Here is a 24,785-nt window from a genome sequence, read left to right as displayed (position 1 = left end):
AGGACTCTGCTAAAGAGTGGAAGAGTCAGGCCAAGGTCCCTGGGATGTTTAATGGAATGACCAATGGTGTGTCCTTAGGGGAGCAGGGAGTAATCTTTACCCTGATCCATCTGAGTAACCGGGAGCAGAGCTTCTTCAGCGGGGACTGACTTGGGACTTCTGATGGTTCTGACAAGAAGAGGAGAGGGCTAGACTGGGCTAGGAAGATGGAGGAAGAACAGCTGTACAGTGGTCCCTGGAACCCCTGCCAGGAAGCATGCTGAGCCCTCCATAGAGATAGTCCAGAGTGGACAGGCAGGCCCTACGGTCAGTTCCTTCTTCCACCTGAAAACCCATGCACCCACCTGTGGGCCTTTGGAGCTGGGGAGTGGGTTCAGAGGCCTGCGACTCGAGAAACCAGAACCAAGACCTACAGGCTGGTCACCCCTCACACAAACACTATGCCTGTCTTGGGGTGTGGTGGAGAATGGCACCTGGCAATGCTGGGCCCCACCCACCTGTCAGAAGGGCCTGCAGCTTTCTCTGGAGCTTTCACCTGACTGACGGAACCAGTTTCCCCACAAAGCACAGGGAGGGGCCAGCTGAGGTTGTAACCCGCAGCATAGGGTATGGGGCCCAGGGCTGCCACAGCTGCTTATCCACGAGGGTCCTGCACCTACCCGTTACCTCTCGCTTGCCTGGGTTCCAGCAGCAGCCCAGTCAGGCTGCCAGTCAGTTTCTGAAGTGATTAGAAGAGGCTAAGGGCTGAGGCCGCGGCCGTGGGAGACCCTGCCCTCAGGTGAGTACAGGAGGTTGGGCTGGCAGAGCAGGGAGGCTCCGGCTCCGGCTCCGGCACCAGCCCTGAATCAAACTGTAGGACTCAGTTGACTTCTTTTTTCCTGTATCTCAGTTTCCCTATATGAAAACTGGAAAGGAACTAACCAACAGGCGTGAAGCCTGAGGGAGGATTGTGGGTGGGGTCCCGAGCATCGAGTAGAGAGGGGGCCCTGAGTTTTTGGTGGTAGCAGAACAGAGCAAGGAGGGAGGTGGACCCCAGGTGTCTGCACCCAAAGCTCTTCTTCTTTTGGGTTATCTTGGTCTGGTTGGTGGTCCCCACAGACGCTGGCAGTCATCTAGAGGGGGTGTGTGATTCAGTGTTTGCTTGTGCCTCAGTTACCACATCTGTCAAATGGAGAGAAGGCAGGAGAGAGTGCTAGAAGCCTCTGGACCCTTTCCCCCTTTCTTCTTTTTCCCTATTTTACATGTGTTGGACATGTGTGCATGTATGTTTTTTGTATATGTGGGTACATGTGAATGTGTGTACATGTGTGCAGTTACTGAGGTTGATGGCAGGAATCACCCTTGATCACTCCTCCACCTGTTTTTTTTTTTTTAAGGAAGATCTCAATCAAACCCAGAGCTGGTGGGTTTGGCTAATCTTCCTTGAGCCAGCTTGCCCTGGGAATCCCCTGTCTCTGCCTTCTGAAGCTGGAATTACAGATGGGATACCAAACACCCATCAGGCTTTTACGTGTGTTTCTGAGGACCAAAATTCTAGTTCTCATGCTTGCACAGTAAATACTTTAATTCCTGAGCCATCTCTAAATCTCCAGGGCCTTTATTACTGCAAGCACCAGAATCCTTCTGGGCAATGGGAGGTAGAGAAGGGGAGGGGCCTGCTGCCTGCCTGGCATCTGCCATACTCAGCAAGCAGGGGCAGGAGCGCAGGGGTGGCTCCCGAAAGAGTTGTTGATGAGACTGAACTTGCCAAACCTAGGTATCAGTGGCAGCTTTGCCCTGTGGGCATTTTGCATTTCACAGTGTAACCCTCCCCCTGACAACCCAAGCTGCATGAAGCTCCCAGGTCCTCTGTCCACTCCAGGCCTTTCTGAAAGCCTCTCATGGGGTGGACAACAGAGGGGGCTGTGTGACTCGGCCCATGGAATAGGGCAGAAGGACATGTGGGGTCTGAAGCATTGCATGGGAAGCCAGAACTCTGACCACGCCAGGTGAGAGAGAGCCCAGGTGAGCAGGAGCCTCTCAGGGAGAGCTGCTCCAGCTTGGCAGAGGGCATGTGAGCTCATGGGGTCAGGGGGCTCAGTTTACCCCTCCAGCAAGTGAGGAACTTGTTGCTCATTACATCTGGGGGAGGGGCTCCTCACTCCCCAGTCTAGAAGCTTATTTCCTAAAGAGGAGGATGTCTAGGGAGAGGACAGTTTGATAGAAAATTGGACCAGGCTAACGTGAAGCACCTGTGACCAGGTGAACACAAAGCGGGGAGCTGCTGCATGGTGGAGCCCTAGAGGGGTGCTTTTGGGAGTTCCCCTCAAACCTTTGGAATAGTGGGTTCTTGGTTTTAAGTTCCACTGCAGCCCAGATGCACAACTATGCAAATCTTTCCTCAACCCTCTCAAGGTGGGATGCCTCTTGGCACCAGAGGGCAAGGGAGGATGGGAGGTAATTTGGGGCTATTCTGTAGTATATGTTATAAGCCTCCCCAAGCTGATCTAGAGCTAGGACTGGGTCAAGACTAGACCTTAGTTACCATGTGGTATCACCGGCCCTGTCCCCTGAGTACCACTAGGACCTGAGTGGGCACGTCTGATGTGGGTGTTGTTCAGTGTTTGACATTGGACTAGACTCCTCACAACACTTCCAGGGTCCCACACCTGTGATCCTTGACACTCAGCAGATAGAGATGAAGAAAGTATGGGGTGTCTGTCTCCAGTGGTCACTTGATCTAGGGCCTCCTGACAGTTTTCACATTCTAAGGTCAGTACACTTTGGGGACCTGCCACAGGATCCCTGCGGCCATGCTTGGCAGTGTGGAGAGACCCTCACCCCACCTTGCTCCCTAGTATTGGGCCAGTCTGATTTTGTTACACCCCACAGGTGGTAGCTTCTAGATGTGTGGGGTAGCCGGGCACCCACAGATCACATGGTAGGACTGGTATGGGGACAGCAGGCAGCAGAGGTCCCTCTGGCAATTTCTTTGGTCTCAGACACCAGGCTCATACAGTTAGCCAGATCACCTACCATCTTAGAGATACTGGCATGCTGGGTCCTTAGTATCCTTCTTTCTGATTGAGGGGCAGAAGCCATGTCCAGAGTCCAAGCAGGCCCACCAAATCCAGGAAGCATGAGCTTCCCCAAGACAGGAGTCCCCAGTGGGGGTGGGGTGAGCAGTGGATGGGGGTGGGGCAAGCAGTGGGAGAGGAGGAGCTGGGGTGTCTGGGCAGTGTATAGGTCTCTCAGAGCCAGCCCTGGCAGTTGCTACCCTTTGGGCCTCGGGTTCATGGTGCTACTAGGGAGGAAGCAAGAGATACTGTGGCCACCTTGTCTCCTCCAGTCTTCTTGTGGTCCATCCAGGTCGTACAGCCTACATGGGGAAAGTGAGTGGCTAGACCAGGTCAGCAAACAATTCCTGTCAGCACTCACCCAGCTTTCCTGCTGGGTGACCTAGTGGCAGCTGTCTGTCGCTCCATCGGTCGCCACCCAGGGTAGATAGTGACCTACAGCACCATCCCACTGGGGATGGCATGCTGGGCACTAGAGCTAAACTTAGGGGCGTCTCTGTAACACCAACCCCCTCCGAGAGCCCCTCAGATATGCCCACTTGGTACAGGGCTGACCGTGACTCTGCAGTGGAATTTTTCACAAAAGTCTGTCTGTCTGTCCCTGCGAAGCCTGGTCCATCCCTCTCCCTGGCTGCACTATCCCATGTTTTTCCTCTCATCTCTTGTCCTCCATAGTCACCCATGCCAGCTTGTATGACCACTAAGAGCATCGTCTATTGCAGTTTGTGTCCAAAATCAAAGCCGTCTCAGTTGGATGGGACAGCAGGGACTGGACGGGACATGGTGGGGACAGACCTTTTAAGTGGTAGCTGCAGTCATTCTGTAGAGTCTGTCAATTCTTCAGTGAGCATGCAGAGAGCTGAGCTTGTAGGCCGAAGTCCTTCACCGCTGAGCTGGTTTCAAGGGTTGACCCCCGCAATAGCCTTTAATGAGACTCAGTTCAGACAGAACCATCAGCACATACATAGAGATGGAGGTTTCCACCCATGATAGAGAGCCCCAGCATCTGGAGCCTCACCTCTCCCCAGGGACCCTGGCCTGCCTCCCTCCAGCAGCTCCCTAAGGACTGTAGGTAAGGAAGCTACCCAAAGACCACAGTGCTAGCCATGGGAGATCACCTGGCTGCTGCGGGTACCTTGAGGCCCCACTCAGAGAAAGACTCTACACATAGCTGGAAAATGAATGTGGCCAGCTGCGCAGCCCTGGTTCTTCTCGTGGTCCCCAGGCCTCTGCAAGATGACAGAAAGGACTTAGGCCCGAATGCCCCATCCACTTGAGTGTGCAGGTGGACGAAGGGGGTCTGGGAATGGGAGACTTCACTGATTCCTCTGAGGTTCAGGCGAGCCTGGGCCCAGATCACAGTTCCACGCCTCCTCCTGTGTGGCCCTGACCTTTCTCCACAAAGAATCCATTGTTTGGGCTGAAGGTGGGCGTCTGTCAGCAGTGGAGGGAGTGGTACTTTGGAGGCCAGATCCCTGCTTGGAAGGCAGCCGGAGGTCAGTGAGCTGGCTCTTTTTTGGCAGGGTGACCCAGCTGGGAGGGATGTCCTCATTGGGGATTGAGGGTCTCAGAGGGAGGGGTATTCTCTTTAAGTGGATGGCATAGGTGGTGGTGTCCCCATGGTAGGAGGTGTCCCAGCTGGCAGGGATCCTTGCCCACTTTCCAGACCCTTGTCCACAGGGACATGGCACTGATGGAACAGGGAAGCAGCATCACCCCTGATGCCATGGCAGGCTGCTATGCTCTAGATGGGAAACTGAATTTGAGGAGCCTGTCTGGGTCCATGTGGAGGGCAGGGCCAAGGTAAGAGTTGCAGTTGCCTCCTCCCCCTGCTCTTGCTTTGCCACCTTCCTGACCCTCAGCTGGGCAGGAGAGAGCAGAAGCCCTGAGAAAATGGATAAGGAGGATCCATAGTCACGGGAAGATAGCCACACAGTGACTCTTAGGCATGAGTAGGAGACAAAAGTCAGCTGTCTGAGCCCCTGCTGCTTCCAGGCCCAGACACATGGATATACTTAACTGTGGCCCCACCAGCACAATGGGAGCTATGGCCACCAAGGGCCCCAGAAACCCATGCCCATTAGCCCTGGGTACCCATAGGGAGGAATCCAGAAAGGGTCTGAAACAGGAAGTTGAGCTCTCAGGAGGGTGTGTCTATTCCTGTTCTGGCTGGGCAGCCACTGCTTTGTCCAGAAGAGCTCACAGCCTCAGGGATGGGTAGCCCCCCTGGTAGCACCCTTCAGGAACCTTCCTTGGTGTCAGCAACTTTAGCTTCTCCTGAGCCCAGTTCCCATCCCTGAGCTAAGTCTCTGCAGAAGTACTACATTAGCCGTGTGTGTACCTCACCAAGAAGCACAGCAGGGCTTGAGGAGTCAAATCAGCTAAGGATGAAGCCCCTCACGCAAGTGCAATATGGCAGAGCACAGCTCTCATACGGACTGTAGGAAAACGTGGGTCCCTGAACAGCAGCCTGAGGAAGCGTTCTGTGGAAAAACTAGTTCCCTAAGGAAGGAGAAGAGTCCCACAGAAGGTCCTGTGGAGGCAGAGACACACCTCAGCTACCTGGGTGGAAAGAATAAAGGCCATACACTGACTGGGGTGGATATGGTGGCTCCCCCTTTCTCCTCCTCTCCTAATTGCCCCTCATCTAGCCACACTCAGAGTACAGCCTGTAAGCTCACCCCTATTTTCATATGCTCTGCCAGCAAGCAGGCCCTGCCTAGGCCTCATGGCATCCACACTGTCACTGACTTAACACTCAGCTTTGACTCCCCGTGGATCAGGAGTCCCCCCCCCCCCATTTCTCCCATACTCGCATCACACCTCAGAGTCACGTGTCTAGGCTCTGAAGCCACATTCAAAATGCCCCTTCCTGAAGGTTGTATGTCCCTACCTTCTGTGGGCTCTAACTACAGACAGAGCAAAGAGGTTACCTTGATGGCCAGGCCGAGTGGCCGTGTGAGAATTGCCAGATCAGGACCATTCTGCCAGAACCAGCAGGAGGAAGATAGGTGGCATCCATGCTTCACCTGCAGCCTTTGTAGCCTAAGGAGTAGGTCTGGCTGACACAGAACAGGAATGGCATCTGCTGTAGTCACAGGGTCTACCCCAAGCTGCATTAAAGCTTTTGCTCCCAAAGCAGGGGCGCTGGGTGGTGGGTTCCACTCCTGCCTGCCTGATTGGCCTTCCAGGACCACACCTTACTGCATAGTGAGTGGTTATATGTTGTAATAGGAACGGCGGGGCTGTGTCCGCGCCAGCCGGCCGCCCGCACGGCTAGCTTTATACCTGAAATAATTACACGGAAACTCTATTCTTTTAAACACTGCTTGGCCCATTAGTTCCAGCCTCTTATTGGCTAGCTCTTACATATTGATCTAACCCATTTCTAATAATCTGTGTAGCCCACGAGGTGGCTTACCAGGGAAGATCTTAACCTGCGTCTGTGTTGGGTGGGAGAATCATGGCGACTCACTGACTCAGCTTTCTTTCTCCCAGCATTCTGTTCTATTTACTCCACCCACCTAAGGGTTGGCCTATCAAATGGGACTAGGCAGTTTCTTTATTAATTAACCAATGAAAGCAACAGATCAGAAAGAAATCACTCCCACATCATTTCCCCTTTTTCTGTTTAAACAAAAAAGGCTTTCATTTTAACATAGTAAAATTACATATAGCAAAACAGTTATCAAGCAAGAATTAGTTACAATATTTATATCTATTTTATCTTTTATCATAACTAAGGAAAACTATAACTATCCATTCTTCAACTCCATCAAAGACTCTAGAAGGATATAATATCACCTAAGCAAATAAGAAATAAACTACAGAGACATCTCGCTGCCTGGACAGTCACCCAAAGTTCCTCTGTACCGTTGGGGCATTTATCTTCGGCCCATAGTATCCAGCAGACACCTCCACGAAGCAGGAAATTCCAAAGACAGTTCAGTCACTTTCTTCTGTATCCTGCAGAATGTCTCGCAGACTCTTTCATGCATCAGGAACCCCAAAAGACCATCTCACCTTTAGGCAAGTTCAGCAGTCCTCTTTCTGCGGGTTCTTTGTGTCCAGTTTATGCATCAGTCCAGGCAAGAGCAGTTTCTTGCCCGAATGGCTAACCAACTCCATAAGGAGCCTCTTTGATGCCCATCTTCCTTTTGAAGTAGATTGGTGCTGCCAGGAGCAGACTGTCTCATTGTCATGAAAAGCCCTAAGTTATTAAAATATTTTAAATGCCGTGTTCTGCAGTCTTTGAAAGATATGAAGAATGCCTATCTAACTGAAGTATATCTCTATATATCTAGAAAATCTAACTCACATGACTACAAGTTTTACTATTATCAATGATTATCCATTAACAACCTATATTTCCTAATTATACATTACATTTTAAAAATGAACTACACACTCACAATACCTTAATCAAGATCAGAAATACATATACATATAACAAAATTGACCTTAAAATCCATACCAATGCAAATTATTCATATCTACATCATATCCCCCTTTAAATGTAAAAGAACGTTTATAAACAATATTTGGGAATATGGGCGCAGTTATTTCTCTCAGTGGTTATAGCCTTCACTCTGGAGGTAACTGGCTTAGGCTATACCATGGGGAGTCCTAGCTCCCCAGCCTGCCCTTGACCTGTTGGATTGCCTTGGGTTCCTGTCTTACAAAAACTTCTCTTCTGAGGCCTGGGCCAGAATTGGGTGTTGCTGGTCATGGCCTCTGCCTCATGGCGTGGACTTCTGTGTTATCCTACCTCAGTGGGTCAGGGTCTCTGGGCTAGGTCCCCCCTGGGTAGAAATGGCACCACCCTAGACTTCCACCCCACGAACCCGAGCAGGTCCTGGTGTGTTGTATGCTTGCCTTGGGTTTTCTCCTCAGGTCGTGCACTTGGACTTGAGGATCATGAGAGCAGGGGGGTGACACAACTAAACAGAAATGGCATCCTCCGCAGCAGGGAGGGGCCCTGGAAACTGCTGGCAAGGACCAGCTGTGTTCAGATGGCACTGAGTAACGGTGAGGTCTGAGGTGGCCTTGCTGACTCTGGTTAGAGAAAATAGTTGGGGTAAGCACATTTTTGGCTTCTGGTGGCCTTGGGTAAGCAGAATTTGGGATCCAGAGAATCTGGCTGGATCTTGGTTCCTAGCGTCAAAGTCCAGGAGACTTCCCAGAAGGCTCATGGGCCAGAGGTGGGCAGCATAGCCCTCCTGAGTCAGCATTCCATTTCCTCATCCATGCTTCTTTCTAGTCCCACTCCTCCCTTGGAGCTCCCATGGGTGGGCATACATAGGGGCTGGGCTCCCAGGACCTGACAACCTAGAGCTTCTATTGGGAGGAGACCATTGGCCCAGGGCTGACTGACAGCTCCCTGCTTGACCCTCTGTATGTAGGATGGTCCCCGCCTCCTACCCCATTCCTTAGCCATTCCAAGCACTCTACAAATACTGCCCCTTATACCTAGCCACTAGCTAGAAACAGTGACTGTGGTGGTTACTGTGGATAGCAGCCCTTGCCTTGGTCACCTCTCTGAAGCTCTTCCCTGAGCTGGAGACTGGGTGCGCCCAGTGTAGGAGACACACTGTTCAGGGAGCGCAGCTTTACTCCACAGTGTCTGTGGGCATCATCTATAGCCCCACATTCCTAGGTCCCTGTCCAGGACCTGCCTCACTTGTTGCTTTTCCTGGGTGGTGGGATCACGTGGTGGGCAAGACATAGCCAGACAGAGTACACATGTGTGCTTATGCATATGTGTGTCCACCTCAGGTGCAGTTCCTCAGAGCGACAGGAACTCTCACTAGTTTAGAGCCTTCCAGATCTGGCCAGCCAGCCCCAGGGATCCACGTGCCTCTGCCTCCCCAGCACTGGGATTACAGGTTCTGAGGATTGAGCTCGGGGTCCCCCTGCTTGTCTAGCACATGTTTTATGAAATGAGCCATCTCTCTTGCCCAAGAGTTTTAACAAAGTAAAGAACTGCCAGGGATTGTGTCTAGGAGCCTCCAGTGCTATGCAGAGAATGCACACAGTGCAGCCAAAGAGTGGTCACCCAGAGGACACTCTTCCTGAGTGGAATGTGACAAAACCCAGCCTGCACAATAGGGGTGGGGATATGGAGAGAGCAGAGCAGAGCCGATCCATACGGAGGTCGTTCAGCAGGCTCGGGCTCAGCGTTTGTCGGGACTGTGAAGAGGCCGGAGTCCAGTAGGTGAAAGGAGTGGAGAACGAGGGCCAGCGGCACAAGGTGGGCAGAGCTCAGGACTACGAGACTGGCTGGCCTGTGAGATGTACCCCCCCACACACACCTAGTGTGTGACAGTGTCCTCCAGATGCAGGCCTCTAATGGTCAGGGCACAAAGGACAGGGAGGGGAGTAGGGGCCTCAGGATAGCTCTGCAGAGCTGAAGCCTCCTGCTGAGTGAGCAGATTGAAGGAAGCTGCTGGGTCACCACTGGCCTGTAGGTGTCAGCTATAGAGCCCATGGCTCTGGGTGTACGCCTGAATTGTACTGGGGCTGCGGGGGCGGGGTTTCTGTTCATGTTGGCTGGGTAGTCACTGCCCCTCCCAACTCGTGTGTCTGAGTGTAGGGGAAATGAGAAGAAAGTGGGAACCAGTTTGGTCAGCTGACTGATTGGAAATATTTGGGAAGGGAAGATGAGAGAATGGATGGGTGGATGGATGGATGGATGATGGATGGACAATGGATGGATGGATGGACGGATGGATGGACAATGGATGGATGGATGGATGCTGGATGGACGGATGGATGGATGAAGAATGGATGGGCGAGTAGGTGGATGATGCATGGATACACTGATAAATGGATGACTGACACATGGATACCTGGATAGGGAGGTGAGTAGTGGATGGTTGGAAGGAAGGAGGGAGGACAGACAGATGTGTAAATGAATGATTAGGTAGATGGAGAGAGGTGAGGAAGACAAGATAGGGAACATGAGGTGTGCATGGGGTACACTTTTCGATGAGTCCCTCTAGTTACTTACACACACCCTCCCCTAACACACTTACCGCAGATGGCCTGATGGGATACCTGAGAGTAAACTGTAAACCCTGCCCCAAGCCTGTGTCACTCAATCCCTAAAGAAAGTGAAGCTCCAGGTGTGGCAAACCAACTCTGTCAACACCCTTTGTTTTGCTGCCAGAGATAGCCCTCTTGCCCCTGCAGGTCCCTAAGGGTCCAGCTTGCCCTGATTGCTCTGGGCCTGGCACAAGCCAGGGAATCTCAGCTGAATTAAGAAGTAGACAGGGGCCACAGACAGGCTTTGGACTGTGGATAGAAACCCCTGGAACCATTGACACCCCAGGTACCCTGTTCATTCCTGGTCCAGCAGGAAAGCTATGTGTATTTGAGATCAGGCCATTGGAAAAAAGGGAGGTAAAGTCGGCTCTTTGGGAAGCTATTGGCCAGCTAAAAAGGCTCAGGCCATGTCCCTAGAAAGCTGGGCAAGGGGGAAAGCTGGTCAATAGACTGAAAACTGGTCAGGCAACTCTGGAGCTGGGCCTTTGTGGTTTTCTCATGTATAAGAGTAGCTGAGACTGGATGGGTTCTGTTCAGTCAACAGGGAAAGGCTTGGGAGGTGGCTGATCACCTTTGCTCAGCTGGCAGGCCTTGTTTCGGGTGAGGCTGTGAGGCCCTGGGCCCTGCTGAAGGCATTGCAGTGGCTGAGAGTGTGGGAGTGGCTGGCTGTCATTCCTCCCCTGTGGCCTCTCCTGTTCCCAGGGCTGTTCCTAGCAGGTGGGTGATGTCATAGGCTGGTATGAACCTGTCAGAGCACACCTGCACCTTCTCAGCTTGTTCAGGACTTCGAGTCCAGGGACCCACACAAGACCAGAGACACTCAGGCAGTGCCATGGATCTCATGTGCCCTAAAATGGAACACGCGGGTGGAGGACACCCCAGTCTCCTTATAGTGCCTCCTACCAACTTAACTCCTGACAGTTTGGGGCAACCTGGTCTGTCCTCTCTTGACTTCTCTGTGGACTCATCGGAGCCCTCCCCCTGACCTTAGGTGAGGTCTGACCACCTGCCCCCCTCTTCTTCTTTTCAGAAGCCTCCCAGTACCCACGCCATGAAGGAAGAGGCCTTTCTCCGGCGCCGCTTCTCGCTGTGTCCACCAGCTTCTACTCCACAGAAGACTGACCCCCGGAAGCTCCCACGGAACCTGGTTCTTGGCTGCGAAAATGAGCTTGGTCCCATCACCCCAGGTCGGTGCAGGCCATGGGCAGCAGAGGTCCCCTGACCCTGCAGTTGTGAGAGCTCAGCTGGTGTCCCACCCCTCCAGGACCTTCATGGCCAGTGAGGGTGGCTCCCACATGAAGGAGACTAAGGATTTCGTGACCAAAGGGTACACAGCATGCTGAAGGACCAAGTTTGCTGACAAGGGACTAACTTAGGGTCGGCAGAGGGCAGTTGTATCAAACAGGGGCTGTGAGGACCGGCACCTGACCCAGCCCTAGCCGGGTGCCTGCAGATCAGTTATTGGGACTCAGTTTACCCATTTATTTATTTGTTTGTTTATTTATTTATTTATTATGTATACAATATTCTCTCTGTGTGTATGCCTGCAGGCCAAAAGAGGGCACCAGACCCCATTACAGATGGTTGTGAGCCACCATGTGATTGCTGGGAATTGAACTCAGGACCTTTGGAAGAGCAGACAATCAATGCTCTTAACCTCTGAGCCATCTCTCCAGCCCCCACCCATTTATAAAATATAGATGACATCAGTACCTATGTCTCACTTCCAAGAGGTCCTGAACCCTGGGAGGGAACAGTTCAGTCTGTGCTACCTCCACGCTACTTGTGGATGAAGTTCTGGGTCCTGGGATGTGGACCCCGCCACAAGGAATGCTCTCGCAGCCTCTGGACCTATGGCTTCCATGCCTGCCCACCCATAGCCGAGTCTGAGCTGAGCCCTCTCTACGCTGTAGGTCACAGCTAGCCTTAACACACCTAGCTCTCCCTTTCAAGAGTCCCCGAAGAGTGGGAAGTGGGATCCCGCTGCTCCTGAGGACTAGCCCTGCCCTCTTCTCTCTTCCACCTCCCAAGGCTGGGTGCAGAGTGAGGAGAAAACAGGTGGAAGGTTGTGACAGGGAAGGAGAGTCATGCCATCAACAGTCTCCGCCACCAGAAGGGGAGACCGAGGCTCAGAGTGAGGAAGGCACTCTGGACGATCACTGGCATACAAGGAAGGTGGATGCCTAGGATATAACCCACAGGCCTCATTCACCTGTGCCACAGGAACGGAGGCGGGGGGGGGGGGGGGGAAGACTGGGTTCCCGTGGGGAGGAGGGAATGAGAGGAGGTAGTGGCAAGCCTTAGTCGGATTCTGGAGATTTGATCTGTGGAAGGACTGACTGGGCAGGGCAGGATTGGGAAGCGCCAGGCTCTCTTCAAGGAATGCAAGAGGTCACAGGAGCAGGGGTGTGGACAGGATATGTATGGCCGCAAAGAGCCAGTGCTAGGATGTCTGGAGTGACGTGGACACCTCTGTGCTCTTGGGTGCTCGGAGCATGATCCCTCCCCATCAGTATGCGCCTTTCCGCATGTGGCCTCTGAGAGTGGACAGCTGCCTCCCCTTCACCAAGGCCTGAGTCAGGGGCTGTATGGACAGAGAGTGGGAGCTCCTGAGGCTCAGTCACATGGGGGGAGTAGTCACCATGCCAGATTGGGATGTTAGATGACCTCATATGGTTACTGCTCTCTGACTGGTGGGTAGAACTACTTCTTTAGGTTACTGTCCTAGCTTTTCTGGAGAGAATGTCTCCATTGCCCAGAGTTCCTGGGAGGTGATCTACAGAACACCCAGCCTCCCAACTGTTCCTTCCCCTTATCGCTGGCCTATGGCTTCAGGAAGAGTTTCACCCCACCACTGACTCATGGCCTCTTATAAACCACAGCACCACCTTCTCCAGGCAGCGGGTGGCAGTAGCTAAATCATACCCATGGCTGGCTTCAGGCCACCCCACCACCATCTCTCTCCTTCAGGCTGCAGAGTACAGGGAAGCAGGGCAGGGTTCCAGGTGCCAAGCCTCCCTCCCACCTCTTCAGCTAATCTGGAGCAAGACTCTGGGACTACCGGAGTCCTGGATTTTGAACCAGTGTGCCTCTGAGCCTGGGCACCATGCTTGCTTGGTGATCCAAGGGCCTCGGTCACACCCCACTAGCCCAGCTGCCCCCTGTTTCCGCCAGCTCCTCCCGTTTCCTTTCTGTGGTTGTGAGGGCCTCGCCAGAGCCTCTGGGACCCTTTGCTGAAGCTCACTCCACCTCTCAGGGCTGCCACACTCTAGTGGCTTCCTGCCCCTCCCAGGCAGCCTCCAGGGCACTCTCTGAGGAGTCCTACCCACTGTCTTCCAGGGAGAGACATGGAGTCCAATGGCCAGTCACCACCCAGAGATGAAGAGCCCCTGACCCCAGGCTCTGCCACGAAGGTGCCACCGGTAAGAGCCTGTCTGTGGGAGGACTGGGAGGCAGGGAGCCTAACTAAAGGGACAGCAAGGCGCTGGCTGAGCCTGCGGTCCCCATACTTAAAAGGAAAAGCCTCAACTCTCAGGCTACACCCTTGCTGCATGGGTTTAGTCTCTGTCTCTCGGTTTATTAGAAGCTGAGCATAGCCCAGGAGACCTGAGAAGAGATGTGTGCCAGACAGAACTATCTGGGGAGTAGGAAGTCCCCATGAAAGGAAGCCCCTCTGTCTAGGGGGAGCCTCCAAGCTACTAGCCTGCTCCATCCCTCCTTCCACGCTCATCTGTGCTGTTCCCTCTGCAGCCACTTCCTGGTGTTTTCCCTTCTCTCGCTGCAGTAAACAGCTCCCGCGGGCACCCGTGTACACATGTGTCTGGGCCACAGCCCTCTGTGAACTTGCCAGGTGCTAAAGTAACTGTAGACTTCTGAAACATTCTTTGTTCCATTTTTGAAGAACTGCTGAACTCCTGTGTGCTTGGTGAGCCCCAGCATGTCCCCGGTCGCCCTCCCTCAGGTCTCCCCAGCCAGCACTGAGGGTTTCTATTCTGTCTCTGACTGTAACCTTCCTGATTGGCGTCTCAGTATGGCTGGGTTTCCGTGTTGACTCAGATCTGCATGGCATCATGTGCATCCTCCTGGGGGATGCTGCTGAGTCTCACCTATCTTCCATTTGGGTTGCTTGTTTTTTCTTAGTGATCTGTAAGCAATATATATATATATATATATATATATATATATATATATATATATATATATATATTCCCAGTCCTTCGCCCTTCTCAGATGTGTGGTTTGTTCCCAATTTTACTCATATGTATGTGTGTGTGCAATGCGAAGTTTGCGTTGGTATATGTGCTATGTGTGCATTCATGTGGAGACTTGAAGTTGATATCAGGTGTCCTTCCTTCTCTATTGCTCTCTACTTACTGAGGCAGGGTCTCTCCCCGAACCCAGAGCTAACCAATTCTGGCTGCTCTTGCTAGCCAGCTTGCCCCGGAATCCGTCTCTCCCTCTCAATTGGTAGGATTACAGGCGGTTACAACATCTGTCCTCCTTTTCGATGGCTTGCTTCTAGGAATCCAAACTCCAGCCTGCATGCTTATGTAGTGTGTGTTTTAGTCATTGAGCCACCACCCCAGAACCCTCAAATTCCACAGTTCTGAGGGGCCTTCCCATTTCCTAGGTGTCCCTGTGTGGCCCGGGCCTCTGATGTGCAGGTACTCCACCCCAGGACCCCAGCTGGCCTTCCCTCTTTCTTTGTGGTTAAACCTGACCTGGTGGAAGGCTGTAAATAGTGGGGTTTTTAGATGTATTTGTTTTTATTTTGTGTGTGGATGTTTTGCCTGCATGCACATGTGTGCATCTGCGTGCCTGGTATCCTAGGAGGCTACCACGTAGATACCAGGAATCGAACCTGGGTCCTCTCGAGGGCTCTTAGCCACTGGGCCATTTCTTTCTGTAAATAGTGTTTTAATTTAAACCATTGGTTGATTTGCCCATCTCTTCCTAGTTCTTGAGAAATGCCAGCTGCTAGTCTCAGCAGGGACTGAGTTAGCTGCCCCACAGGGGCACTCTTGACAGACAGCTAACCACAATTCCTGCAGGGCTGGGACTATCTAAGCCCTGGTCAAGTCAAGGGAGCTTGTCACCAGCAGTGTGGTCAGAGCTGTCCTCCTTCTATGCAGGCCATTTGGGGGCTGAGGAAGAGATGCATCTACCCAACCACACGGAGGAGCAGGCCAGGCTGGGGAGCTTTCTGCAGAGTACCCACAGGGCCTGTCCCTAGAGGCCCGCTACTTGGCCCGTGCTTTGTCATTCACCCTCAGCTCAATGACTGCTTCTAAGCAGAGCCCCTGGGCACTTCCTCTGATTATCCAGAATGTTCTTTGCGACTAAGAGGATGCAACTCTGAAGGGAGACTGCCAGGTTCAATTCCAGCATGGCTCCTTGGTTGCTGCGTGACCAGGGCATGCTTCTGAGACTTGTTATGATACGGTCCCCTTCTCTGCAGGTGACACCATGGGTTGAGCTATTGTGGTCAGTTGGTTTGTCTTTGAGAGAGGGTCCCACTGTGTAGCCCTGACTGGCCTGGAATTCATTATGGAGACCAGGTTGCCCTTCAGCTCACAGTGGTCATCCTTTCTTTGCCTCCCGAGTGCTGGGATTAAAGGCGTGTAACACCACACCCAGCTGAGCTGTTCTGGTTACTATGCATATACAGGCCGGTGAAATGGCTCTGCAGGTAAGGCGCTTGCCACTGTGCCTGATGATCTGAGGTCAATCCCAGGAACCCACACTGTAGGAGAGAACCTACTGCTGCAAGTTGTCTTCCCACCTACCTACCTACACACACACACACACACACACACACACACACACACACACACAAATAATGTTAAAAAAAAATGAGTACAGATGTACCCACCAACACAAAAGCCCACACATCGTACTTCAACCCCTCACCCTTATAGCCTCCATGAACCTGTGGCCTCCAGTCTGTCCCTCAGAGCCAAGTACAGGTTACAGTCCATCACTTCAGGGAGGACAAGGCACCAGGAACCTGGAGCTCTGGTCACCTACACCACAGTCGCCCATACCACAGTCAAGGGCAGAGAGCAGCTGAGCTGACTAATCCCCTGGGCTGGAGCTCAGCTTGGGCTCCCCTTTCCATTCAGCCCAGGGCCAGCCCAGGAGATGGTGCCATCCACATCCAGGCTGGGTCTTCCCACCTCCGTCAACCCAGCTAAGAAAACTACAGCCAACCTGATCTCGAGAGCCCCTCGCTGAGACGCTTCCTAGGTGGTTCTAGATTTTGTCAAGTTGACAATTAAAACCGACTCTCACACCATTATTTTCACATCATGAAATATTCTTTTTTTTTTTTCCCAGACACTTCAGCTTGTTTTGTGCAGGAGAGTGAGTTAGGACAGCCAAAGCCGATAGACATGTTTTGAATTTTGAATAAGTGTGTTTAGTTTTTTTAATTAATTAATTAATTTTGGCTTTTCAAGACAGGGTTTCTCTGTAACCATGGCTGTCCTGGAACTTGCCCTGTAGACCAGGCTGGCCTCGAACTCAGAGATCTGCCTACCTCTGACTCTCGAGTGATGGGATTAAAGGCGTGTGCCACCGCTGCCCAGCTTAAAGTGTGTTAAGTATTTACCAAGACAAAGTACAAGAACACATGTAGGTTTTATCCCATGCTTTTTCAGACCCAGGCCAGCTGGCCTTGGTGAGTTCCCGATAGAACATCCCCATTGTCTCAGTGTGTGGGTGCACCCCTCGCGGTCCTGAGTTCCTTGCTCGTGCTCTCTCTCCTTCTGCTCCTGATTTGGACCTTGAGATTTCAGTCCGGTGCTCCAATGTGGGTCTCTGTCTCTGTTTCCTTTCATCGCCTGAAGAAGGTTAATATTCAGGAGGATGCCTATATGTTTGTCTTTGGGTTCACCTTCTTATTTAGCTTCTCTAGGATCGCGAATTATAGGCTCAATGTCCTTTATTTATGGCTAGAAACCAAATATGAGTGAGTACATCCCATGTTCCTCTTTTTGGGTCTTGCTGAACATAGTGGACAATGAGGACTAGTGAGAACTCAAGAACAATGGCAATGGGTTTTTGATCCTACTGCACGTACTGGCTTTGGGGAAGCCTAGGCAGTTTGGATGCTCACCTTACTAGACCTGGATGGAGGTGGGTGGTCCTTGGACTTCCCACAGGTCAGGGAACCCTGATTGCTCTTTGAGCTGATGAGGGATGGGGACTTGATTGGGAGAGGGGAAGGAGGCAGAAATCTTTAATAAATAAATAAATTTAAAAAAATAAAATAAAATAAATAAAAATGCTGAATGATTTTCACAATAAAAAAAAGAACACATGTAGGTAGCCAACAGAAAGAAGCAGCAGATAGCAAAATATCGCCAAATCGGGCATCTACAGCAGAAGTGACTGGAATAGGCTACTAGAGAGGGTGAACAGAGGGACTTCCAACACCCGGGGCTCACAACATCTGGCAGAAACTGTCTGGGGAAGTTGAGGCTGTCCCCTGGAGTTCTCACCGTGCTTTTCTTTCTGTCGCTGAATTCTGGCTTCTTGCTCCCACTGTGAGCACTGTTACACTGTGGGAAGAACCATGTAACCTTCTCCATTAGAAATGGTCACCTTCCGCTGTTCTCAAGGGCACAGTATTTGAATTCTTTATAGGGCTGCTCTCTTCTCTCTCTGTCAGAGACCAGAGGCCTTGGGGGACACTGCGACAAACATGCATGGGTCTGAAATGGGGTGGGGTGCAGCCTTGTTCCCAGAGGCAGCGTCTCAGTGAGCTCCAGTAGCCTGTGACAGCTTCTGTATTGTGTATCACGTCTGCAGAGCCTAGGGACCCGGCAACAGGTAGCATGTGGGATTCACGGCACAGTTTGCTATCCCCAAACCTGTGACCTTTAGACAAAGTTATGGCTCTGTACCCCAGACCTCAGTTTCTTTATCTGTGAGGCTATGGCTCCTTGCATAGTTACTGCTCTAGGTCCAGGAAGTGAGCTGTGGCCCCAGGCTCAAATGCTTGGCTCCCGTCTGCAGACATTGACCTTCCAGACGTACCTCCCCCAGAGCCAATGGCCATCCCTACCCCATAGTCTCCTAGTTGACCCTGCCCAGAACCGAGGAGTGGTTCTGGGCATCAGGGAAGATAGGGATGTTGTCCTTATGGCTGACACAGCCTAGGAGTTAGTCATCACCTTGGCTAAGCTGCCACTAAAACCCTCTTTGCAAACCCCACCGTGTTTCTTCTCTCATTACTGAGACAAGATGCCCCATGAAGGCTCCTTAAGGGAGGGAGGGTTTATTTGGGCTCAGAGTTCAAGGGCACAATCTGTCGGGTGGGGTGGGAAGGCGTGGCTGCGGGTGCTGAGGCAGTCGGTGTCCTCATGTCTAGTCGGAAGCAGAGATGAATGCTGGTGCCTGGCTCAGTTTCTCATTTCTGTTTATTCTGGGACCTCTGCTTTCTCTGCTCTGGCCCTGGCAGCCCCCAACCATACACTGACACCCCCAGCACCCCGTTCCCTCACTTACAGGCTGAGTACAGACTATGCAATGGATCTGACAAGGAATGTACCTCCCCGACGACCAGGGTCTCCAAGAAGGACGCTCTCAAGGTGGGCCTGGCTCAGGGTGAGGATGGAGGAGACACCCATACCCTCTACATCAGTAGTTCTCAACCTTCCTAACGCTGTGACCCTTTAATGTTAAAGTTCCTCGTGCGGTGACCTCCAACCATAAAATTATTTCATTGCTACCTCATAACTATAATTTTGCCACTGTTATGAATTGTAATATAAATATCTGATATGCAACCCTTCTGGAAGGGGTCACAATGCACAGGCTGAGAGCCACTGCTCTGCATCCTCCTTTTCCGGTGCCCTGCTGGCAGTGGGAGGAGCTGGGGCAGCCCATGCTCTCCGTGACCCACTTCTGTTCTGGTTGCAGGCACAGAAGGAGAACTACCGGCAGGAGAAGAAGCGGGCCACAAAGCAGCTCTTCAGTGCCCTGACCGATCCCAGTGTGGTCATCATGGCTGACAGCCTGAAGGTAGGCAGGTGCCACTCACAGGGGCTCCTGTAGGCCAGGACATCTGTGGCACTTGGGAGACGCATGTGTTTGTCACTACAAAACCCTGAACCACGATAACAAATGACCTGATGCCGAAGCCAGCTCCTCATTGGTCTATCTGGAGGGCAGAGTCCAAAGTCAAGGTGCTGTGAGGACCACACTCCCCCCAGAAGTCTGGGCTACTCCTAGTTCCTGCAGCCTCCGGGAGTCCATCACCCCAGTCCCTGCCTCTGTTCACTCCCACTAAGCTGTGTAGCTGGCTCGAGGGTATCCTCCACGGGTGCCCCTGACCGCGAAGTCCTCTGCAGATCCGAGGGACCCTGAAGAGCTGGACGAAGCTGTGGTGCGTGCTCAAGCCAGGCGTGCTGCTCATCTACAAGACGCCCAAGGTGGGCCAGTGGGTGGGCACGGTGCTGCTGCACTGCTGCGAGCTCATCGAGCGCCCCTCCAAGAAGGACGGCTTCTGCTTCAAACTCTTCCACCCGCTGGACCAGTCTGTGTGGGCCGTAAAGGTGAGCTGATCAACAGGGCGTCCGGAGTGGGGAGGTGGGCGTTCCAGGGAGATTGGGGGCTTCTCTTGGGATCCCAATTCCAAAACGGGAGCTCTAGCAAGGGATCCCTGGGGGGGTGAGCATCCTGTGATGAGCTGGGGGAAGTGGAGATGGGACAGATCCAGGCTATATGTTAGGTCTCTCATCCAGTGCTGTCTGGAGGGAGGAGGGGCCTGTCCCTGGCTCAGACCTCACCCCTCATCACCAAGTCTATTCAACTAGGACTCATCAGGACAGGCGTGGGTCCCCAGGAGAAACCTAGTGACATTTGGGTTTCAGAGAAACAACAAAGTTTATGTTTTGTTTGGATTTGGGGGTGGGAGTGACACAAGGTGACACTGTGTAGCTTTACACAAGGAGACACTGTGTAGCTTTACACAAGGTGACGCTGTGTAGCTTTACACAAGGTGACACTGTGTAGCTTTACACAAGGTGACGCTGTGTAGCTTTACACAAGGTGACGCTGTGTAGCTTTACACAAGGTGACACTGTAGCTTTACACAAGGTGACACTGTGTAGCTTTACACAAGGTGACACTGTAGCTTTACACAAGGTGACACTGTGTAGCTTTACACAAGGTGACGCTGTGTAGCTTTACACAAGGTGACGCTGTGTAGCTTTACACAAGGTGACACTGTAGCTTTACACAAGGTGACACTGTGTAGCTTTACACAAGGTGACGCTGTGTAGCTTTACACAAGGTGACACTGTAGCTTTACACAAGGTGACACTGTAGCTTTACACAAGGTGACACTGTGTAGCTTTACACAAGGTGACGCTGTGTAGCTTTACACAAGGTGACACTGTGTAGCTTTACACAAGGTGACACTGTAGCTTTACACAAGGTGACACTGTAGCTTTACACAAGGTGACACTGTAGCTTTACACAAGGTGACACTGTAGCTTTACACAAGGTGACACTGTAGCTTTACACAAGGTGACACTGTAGCTTTACACAAGGTGACACTGTGTAGCTTTACACAAGGTGACACTGTAGCTTTACACAAGGTGACACTGTGTAGCTTTACACAAGGTGACACTGTAGCTTTACACAAGGTGACACTGTAGCTTTACACAAGGTGACACTGTGTAGCTTTACACAAGGTGACACTGTGTAGCTTTACACAAGGTGACACTGTAGCTTTACACAAGGTGACACTGTGTAGCTTTACACAAGGTGACACTGTAGCTTTACACAAGGTGACGCTGTGTAGCTTTACACAAGGTGACACTGTAGCTTTACACAAGGTGACACTGTAGCTTTACACAAGGTGACACTGTGTAGCTTTACACAAGGTGACACTGTAGCTTTACACAAGGTGACACTGTAGCTTTACACAAGGTGACACTGTGTAGCTTTACACAAGGTGACACTGTAGCTTTACACAAGGTGACACTGTGTAGCTTTACACAAGGTGACACTGTAGCTTTACACAAGGTGACACTGTAGCTTTACACAAGGTGACACTGTAGCTTTACACAAGGTGACGCTGTGTAGCTTTACACAAGGTGACACTGTAGCTTTACACAAGGTGACACTGTAGCTTTACACAAGGTGACACTGTGTAGCTTTACACAAGGTGACACTGTAGCTTTACACAAGGTGACACTGTGTAGCTTTACACAAGGTGACGCTGTAGCTTTACACAAGGTGACACTGTGTAGCTTTACACAAGGTGACACTGTGTAGCTTTACACAAGGTGACACTGTAGCTTTACACAAGGTGACACTGTAGCTTTACACAAGGTGACACTGTGTAGCTTTACACAAGGTGACGCTGTGTAGCTTTACACAAGGTGACACTGTGTAGCTTTACACAAGGTGACACTGTAGCTTTACACAAGGTGACACTGTAGCTTTACACAAGGTGACACTGTGTAGCTTTACACAAGGTGACGCTGTGTAGCTTTACACAAGGTGACACTGTGTAGCTTTACACAAGGTGACACTGTGTAGCTTTACACAAGGTGACACTGTAGCTTTACACAAGGTGACACTGTAGCTTTACACAAGGTGACACTGTAGCTTTACACAAGGTGACACTGTGTAGCTTTACACAAGGTGACACTGTGTAGCTTTACACAAGGTGACACTGTGTAGCTTTACACAAGGTGACACTGTAGCTTTACACAAGGTGACACTGTGTAGCTTTACACAAGGTGACGCTGTGTAGCTTTACACAAGGTGACGCTGTGTAGCTTTACACAAGGTGACACTGTAGCTTTACACAAGGTGACACTGTGTAGCTTTACACAAGGTGACGCTGTGTAGCTTTACACAAGGTGACACTGTAGCTTTACACAAGGTGACACTGTGTAGCTTTACACAAGGTGACACTGTAGCTTTACACAAGGTGACACTGTGTAGCTTTACACAAGGTGACACTGTGTAGCTTTACACAAGGTGACACTGTAGCTTTACACAAGGTGACACTGTGTAGCTTTACACAAGGTGACACTGTGTAGCTTTACACAAGGTGACACTGTGTAGCTTTACACAAGGTGACACTGTAGCTTTACACAAGGTGACACTGTGTAGCTTTACACAAGGTGACGCTGTGTAGCTTTACACAAGGTGACGCTGTGTAGCTTTACACAAGGTGACGCTGTGTAGCTTTACACAAGGTGACACTGTAGCTTTACACAAGGTGACACTGTGTAGCTTTACACAAGGTGACACTGTGTAGCTTTACACAAGGTGACACTGTAGCTTTACACAAGGTGACGCTGTGTAGCTTTACACAAGGTGACACTGTAGCTTTACACAAGGTGACACTGTGTAGCTTTACACAAGGTGACACTGTGTAGCTTTACACAAGGTGACACTGTAGCTTTACACAAGGTGACACTGTGTAGCTTTACACAAGGTGACACTGTGTAGCTTTACACAAGGTGACACTGTAGCTTTACACAAGGTGACGCTGTGTAGCTTTACACAAGGTGACACTGTAGCTTTACACAAGGTGACACTGTAGCTTTACACAAGGTGACACTGTAGCTTTACACAAGGTGACACTGTGTAGCTTTACACAAGGTGACACTGTAGCTTTACACAAGGTGACACTGTGTAGCTTTACACAAGGTGACACTGTGTAGCTTTACACAAGGTGACGCTGTGTAGCTTTACACAAGGTGACACTGTAGCTTTACACAAGGTGACACTGTGTAGCTTTACACAAGGTGACGCTGTGTAGCTTTACACAAGGTGACACTGTGTAGCTTTACACAAGGTGACGCTGTGTAGCTTTACACAAGGTGACGCTGTGTAGCTTTACACAAGGTGACACTGTGTAGCTTTACACAAGGTGACGCTGTGTAGCTTTACACAAGGTGACACTGTGTAGCTTTACACAAGGTGACACTGTAGCTTTACACAAGGTGACACTGTGTAGCTTTACACAAGGTGACACTGTAGCTTTACACAAGGTGACACTGTGTAGCTTTACACAAGGAGACACTGTGTAGCTTTACACAAGGTGACACTGTAGCTTTACACAAGGTGACACTGTGTAGCTTTACACAAGGTGACACTGTGTAGCTTTACACAAGGTGACACTGTAGCTTTACACAAGGTGACACTGTGTAGCTTTACACAAGGAGACACTGTGTAGCTTTACACAAGGTGACACTGTAGCTTTACACAAGGTGACACTGTGTAGCTTTACACAAGGTGACACTGTGTAGCTTTACACAAGGAGACACTTGTAGCTTTACACAAGGTGACACTGTAGCTTTACACAAGGTGACACTGTAGCTTTACACAAGGTGACACTGTAGCTTTACACAAGGTGACACTGTAGCTTTACACAAGGTGACACTGTGTAGCTTTACACAAGGTGACACTGTAGCTTTACACAAGGTGACACTGTGTAGCTTTACACAAGGAGACACTTGTAGCTTTACACAAGGTGACACTGTAGCTTTACACAAGGTGACGCTGTGTAGCTTTACACAAGGTGACACTGTGTAGCTTTACACAAGGTGACACTGTGTAGCTTTACACAAGGAGACACTTGTAGCTTTGGCAGGCCTGGAACTCACTATGGGGGCTCCTCTCAGATTCATAGAGCACTGCCTGCCTCTGTCTCCTGAGTGCTGGGATTGAAGGAGTGTACTACCTCACCCAGTTTGGTTTGGTTTTTTGAGACATGGTTTCTCTTACTCTATGGCCCATACTGATGTAGAACTCACTCTGTGGTTCAGGCTAGCCTAGAACTTGTGACAATCTTCCTGCCTCGTCCTCTTAAATGCTGAGATTACAGGCAGGTACAAACTACCATGCCTGGGCTTCTGTTAGTTTTAAAAGTAGTATTCTCTCCACTTTTGGTGAAATCACAGCTGAATAAACTCACTGTGGCTTAAAAATACTGCACCTCAAAAATTTATGAATATGACTGAGCTAGCACGGCACAGCCTCCCTTCAGCCTGCTGAGGACACTCCATCCTCCAAAGGTGGGCAGCACTTGGGGGGGTCGAGGCAGGAAGATCAGAGGTTCAAAGCCATCTTCAGCTACATAGAAAGTTCTAGGCGGGCGCTGGAGAGATGGCTCAGAGGTTAGAGCACTGTCTGCTCTTCTAAAGGTCATGAGTTCAATTTCCAGCAACCACAAGGTGGCTCACAACCATCTATAATGGGATCTGTCGCCCTCTTCTGGCCTGCAGACACACATGCAAACAGAATACTGTATACATAATAAATAAAATCTTTTTTTTAAAAAAAGAAAGTTCTAGGCTAGTCTGGGCTATAGAGTGAGGGTGACCTTGTTCAAAACAAACCAACAACAAAACTGTCTGAAAAACCAAAAAGGAGGAAAAAATAAAACTGTTTTATATGAAAATTCTGACTGTATAGATGTTCTCCAACACTCCGGAGGCGGAAGTAGGCAGGTCTGAGTTTGATGCCAAGCCTGGTCTACAGAGCAAGTTACAGGCCAGCCAGGGCTACATAGTGAAACCCTGTCTCAACAGGAAAGCAAAACAAAACATTTACTCCAAATACCAGACATATTTCCTTACACTGAGCAGCCCTTAGCTGTCCCTCTGAAGCTCCCATTCAACTATGACTCCAGGACTTGCCTTAGCTGGG

The 24,785-nt window shown here is 51.0% G+C and overlaps 1 protein-coding gene across 2 annotated transcripts in view; it reads left to right on the top strand.

Moving 5' to 3' along the window:
* The window catches only part of Osbpl5 (oxysterol binding protein like 5), a 62,135-nt gene that overhangs the window by 15,783 nt on the left and 21,567 nt on the right, over positions 1–24,785 (top strand). Inside the window, exons 1-6 of one of the 2 annotated variants that reach the window (XM_075972883.1) lie at positions 758–778; positions 11,131–11,287; positions 13,440–13,522; positions 18,614–18,694; positions 19,026–19,127; positions 19,457–19,660. In XM_075972883.1, coding sequence (XP_075828998.1) covers positions 11,152–11,287; positions 13,440–13,522; positions 18,614–18,694; positions 19,026–19,127; positions 19,457–19,660 — 606 coding nt within the window. In that variant the 5' untranslated portion in view covers positions 758–778; positions 11,131–11,151. Of the gene's footprint in view, positions 1–757; positions 779–11,130; positions 11,288–13,439; positions 13,523–18,613; positions 18,695–19,025; positions 19,128–19,456; positions 19,661–24,785 lie in introns of those variants that run through there. The other variant, XM_075972882.1, reaches the window with a different exon arrangement.

The sequence above is a fragment of the Microtus pennsylvanicus genome, chromosome 5, assembly GCF_037038515.1.
Source record: "Microtus pennsylvanicus isolate mMicPen1 chromosome 5, mMicPen1.hap1, whole genome shotgun sequence".
NCBI lineage: Eukaryota > Metazoa > Chordata > Mammalia > Rodentia > Cricetidae > Microtus > Microtus pennsylvanicus.
The sequence above is the reverse complement of the archived record's forward strand: the minus strand, read 5'-3'. Positions and strand labels throughout refer to the sequence as shown.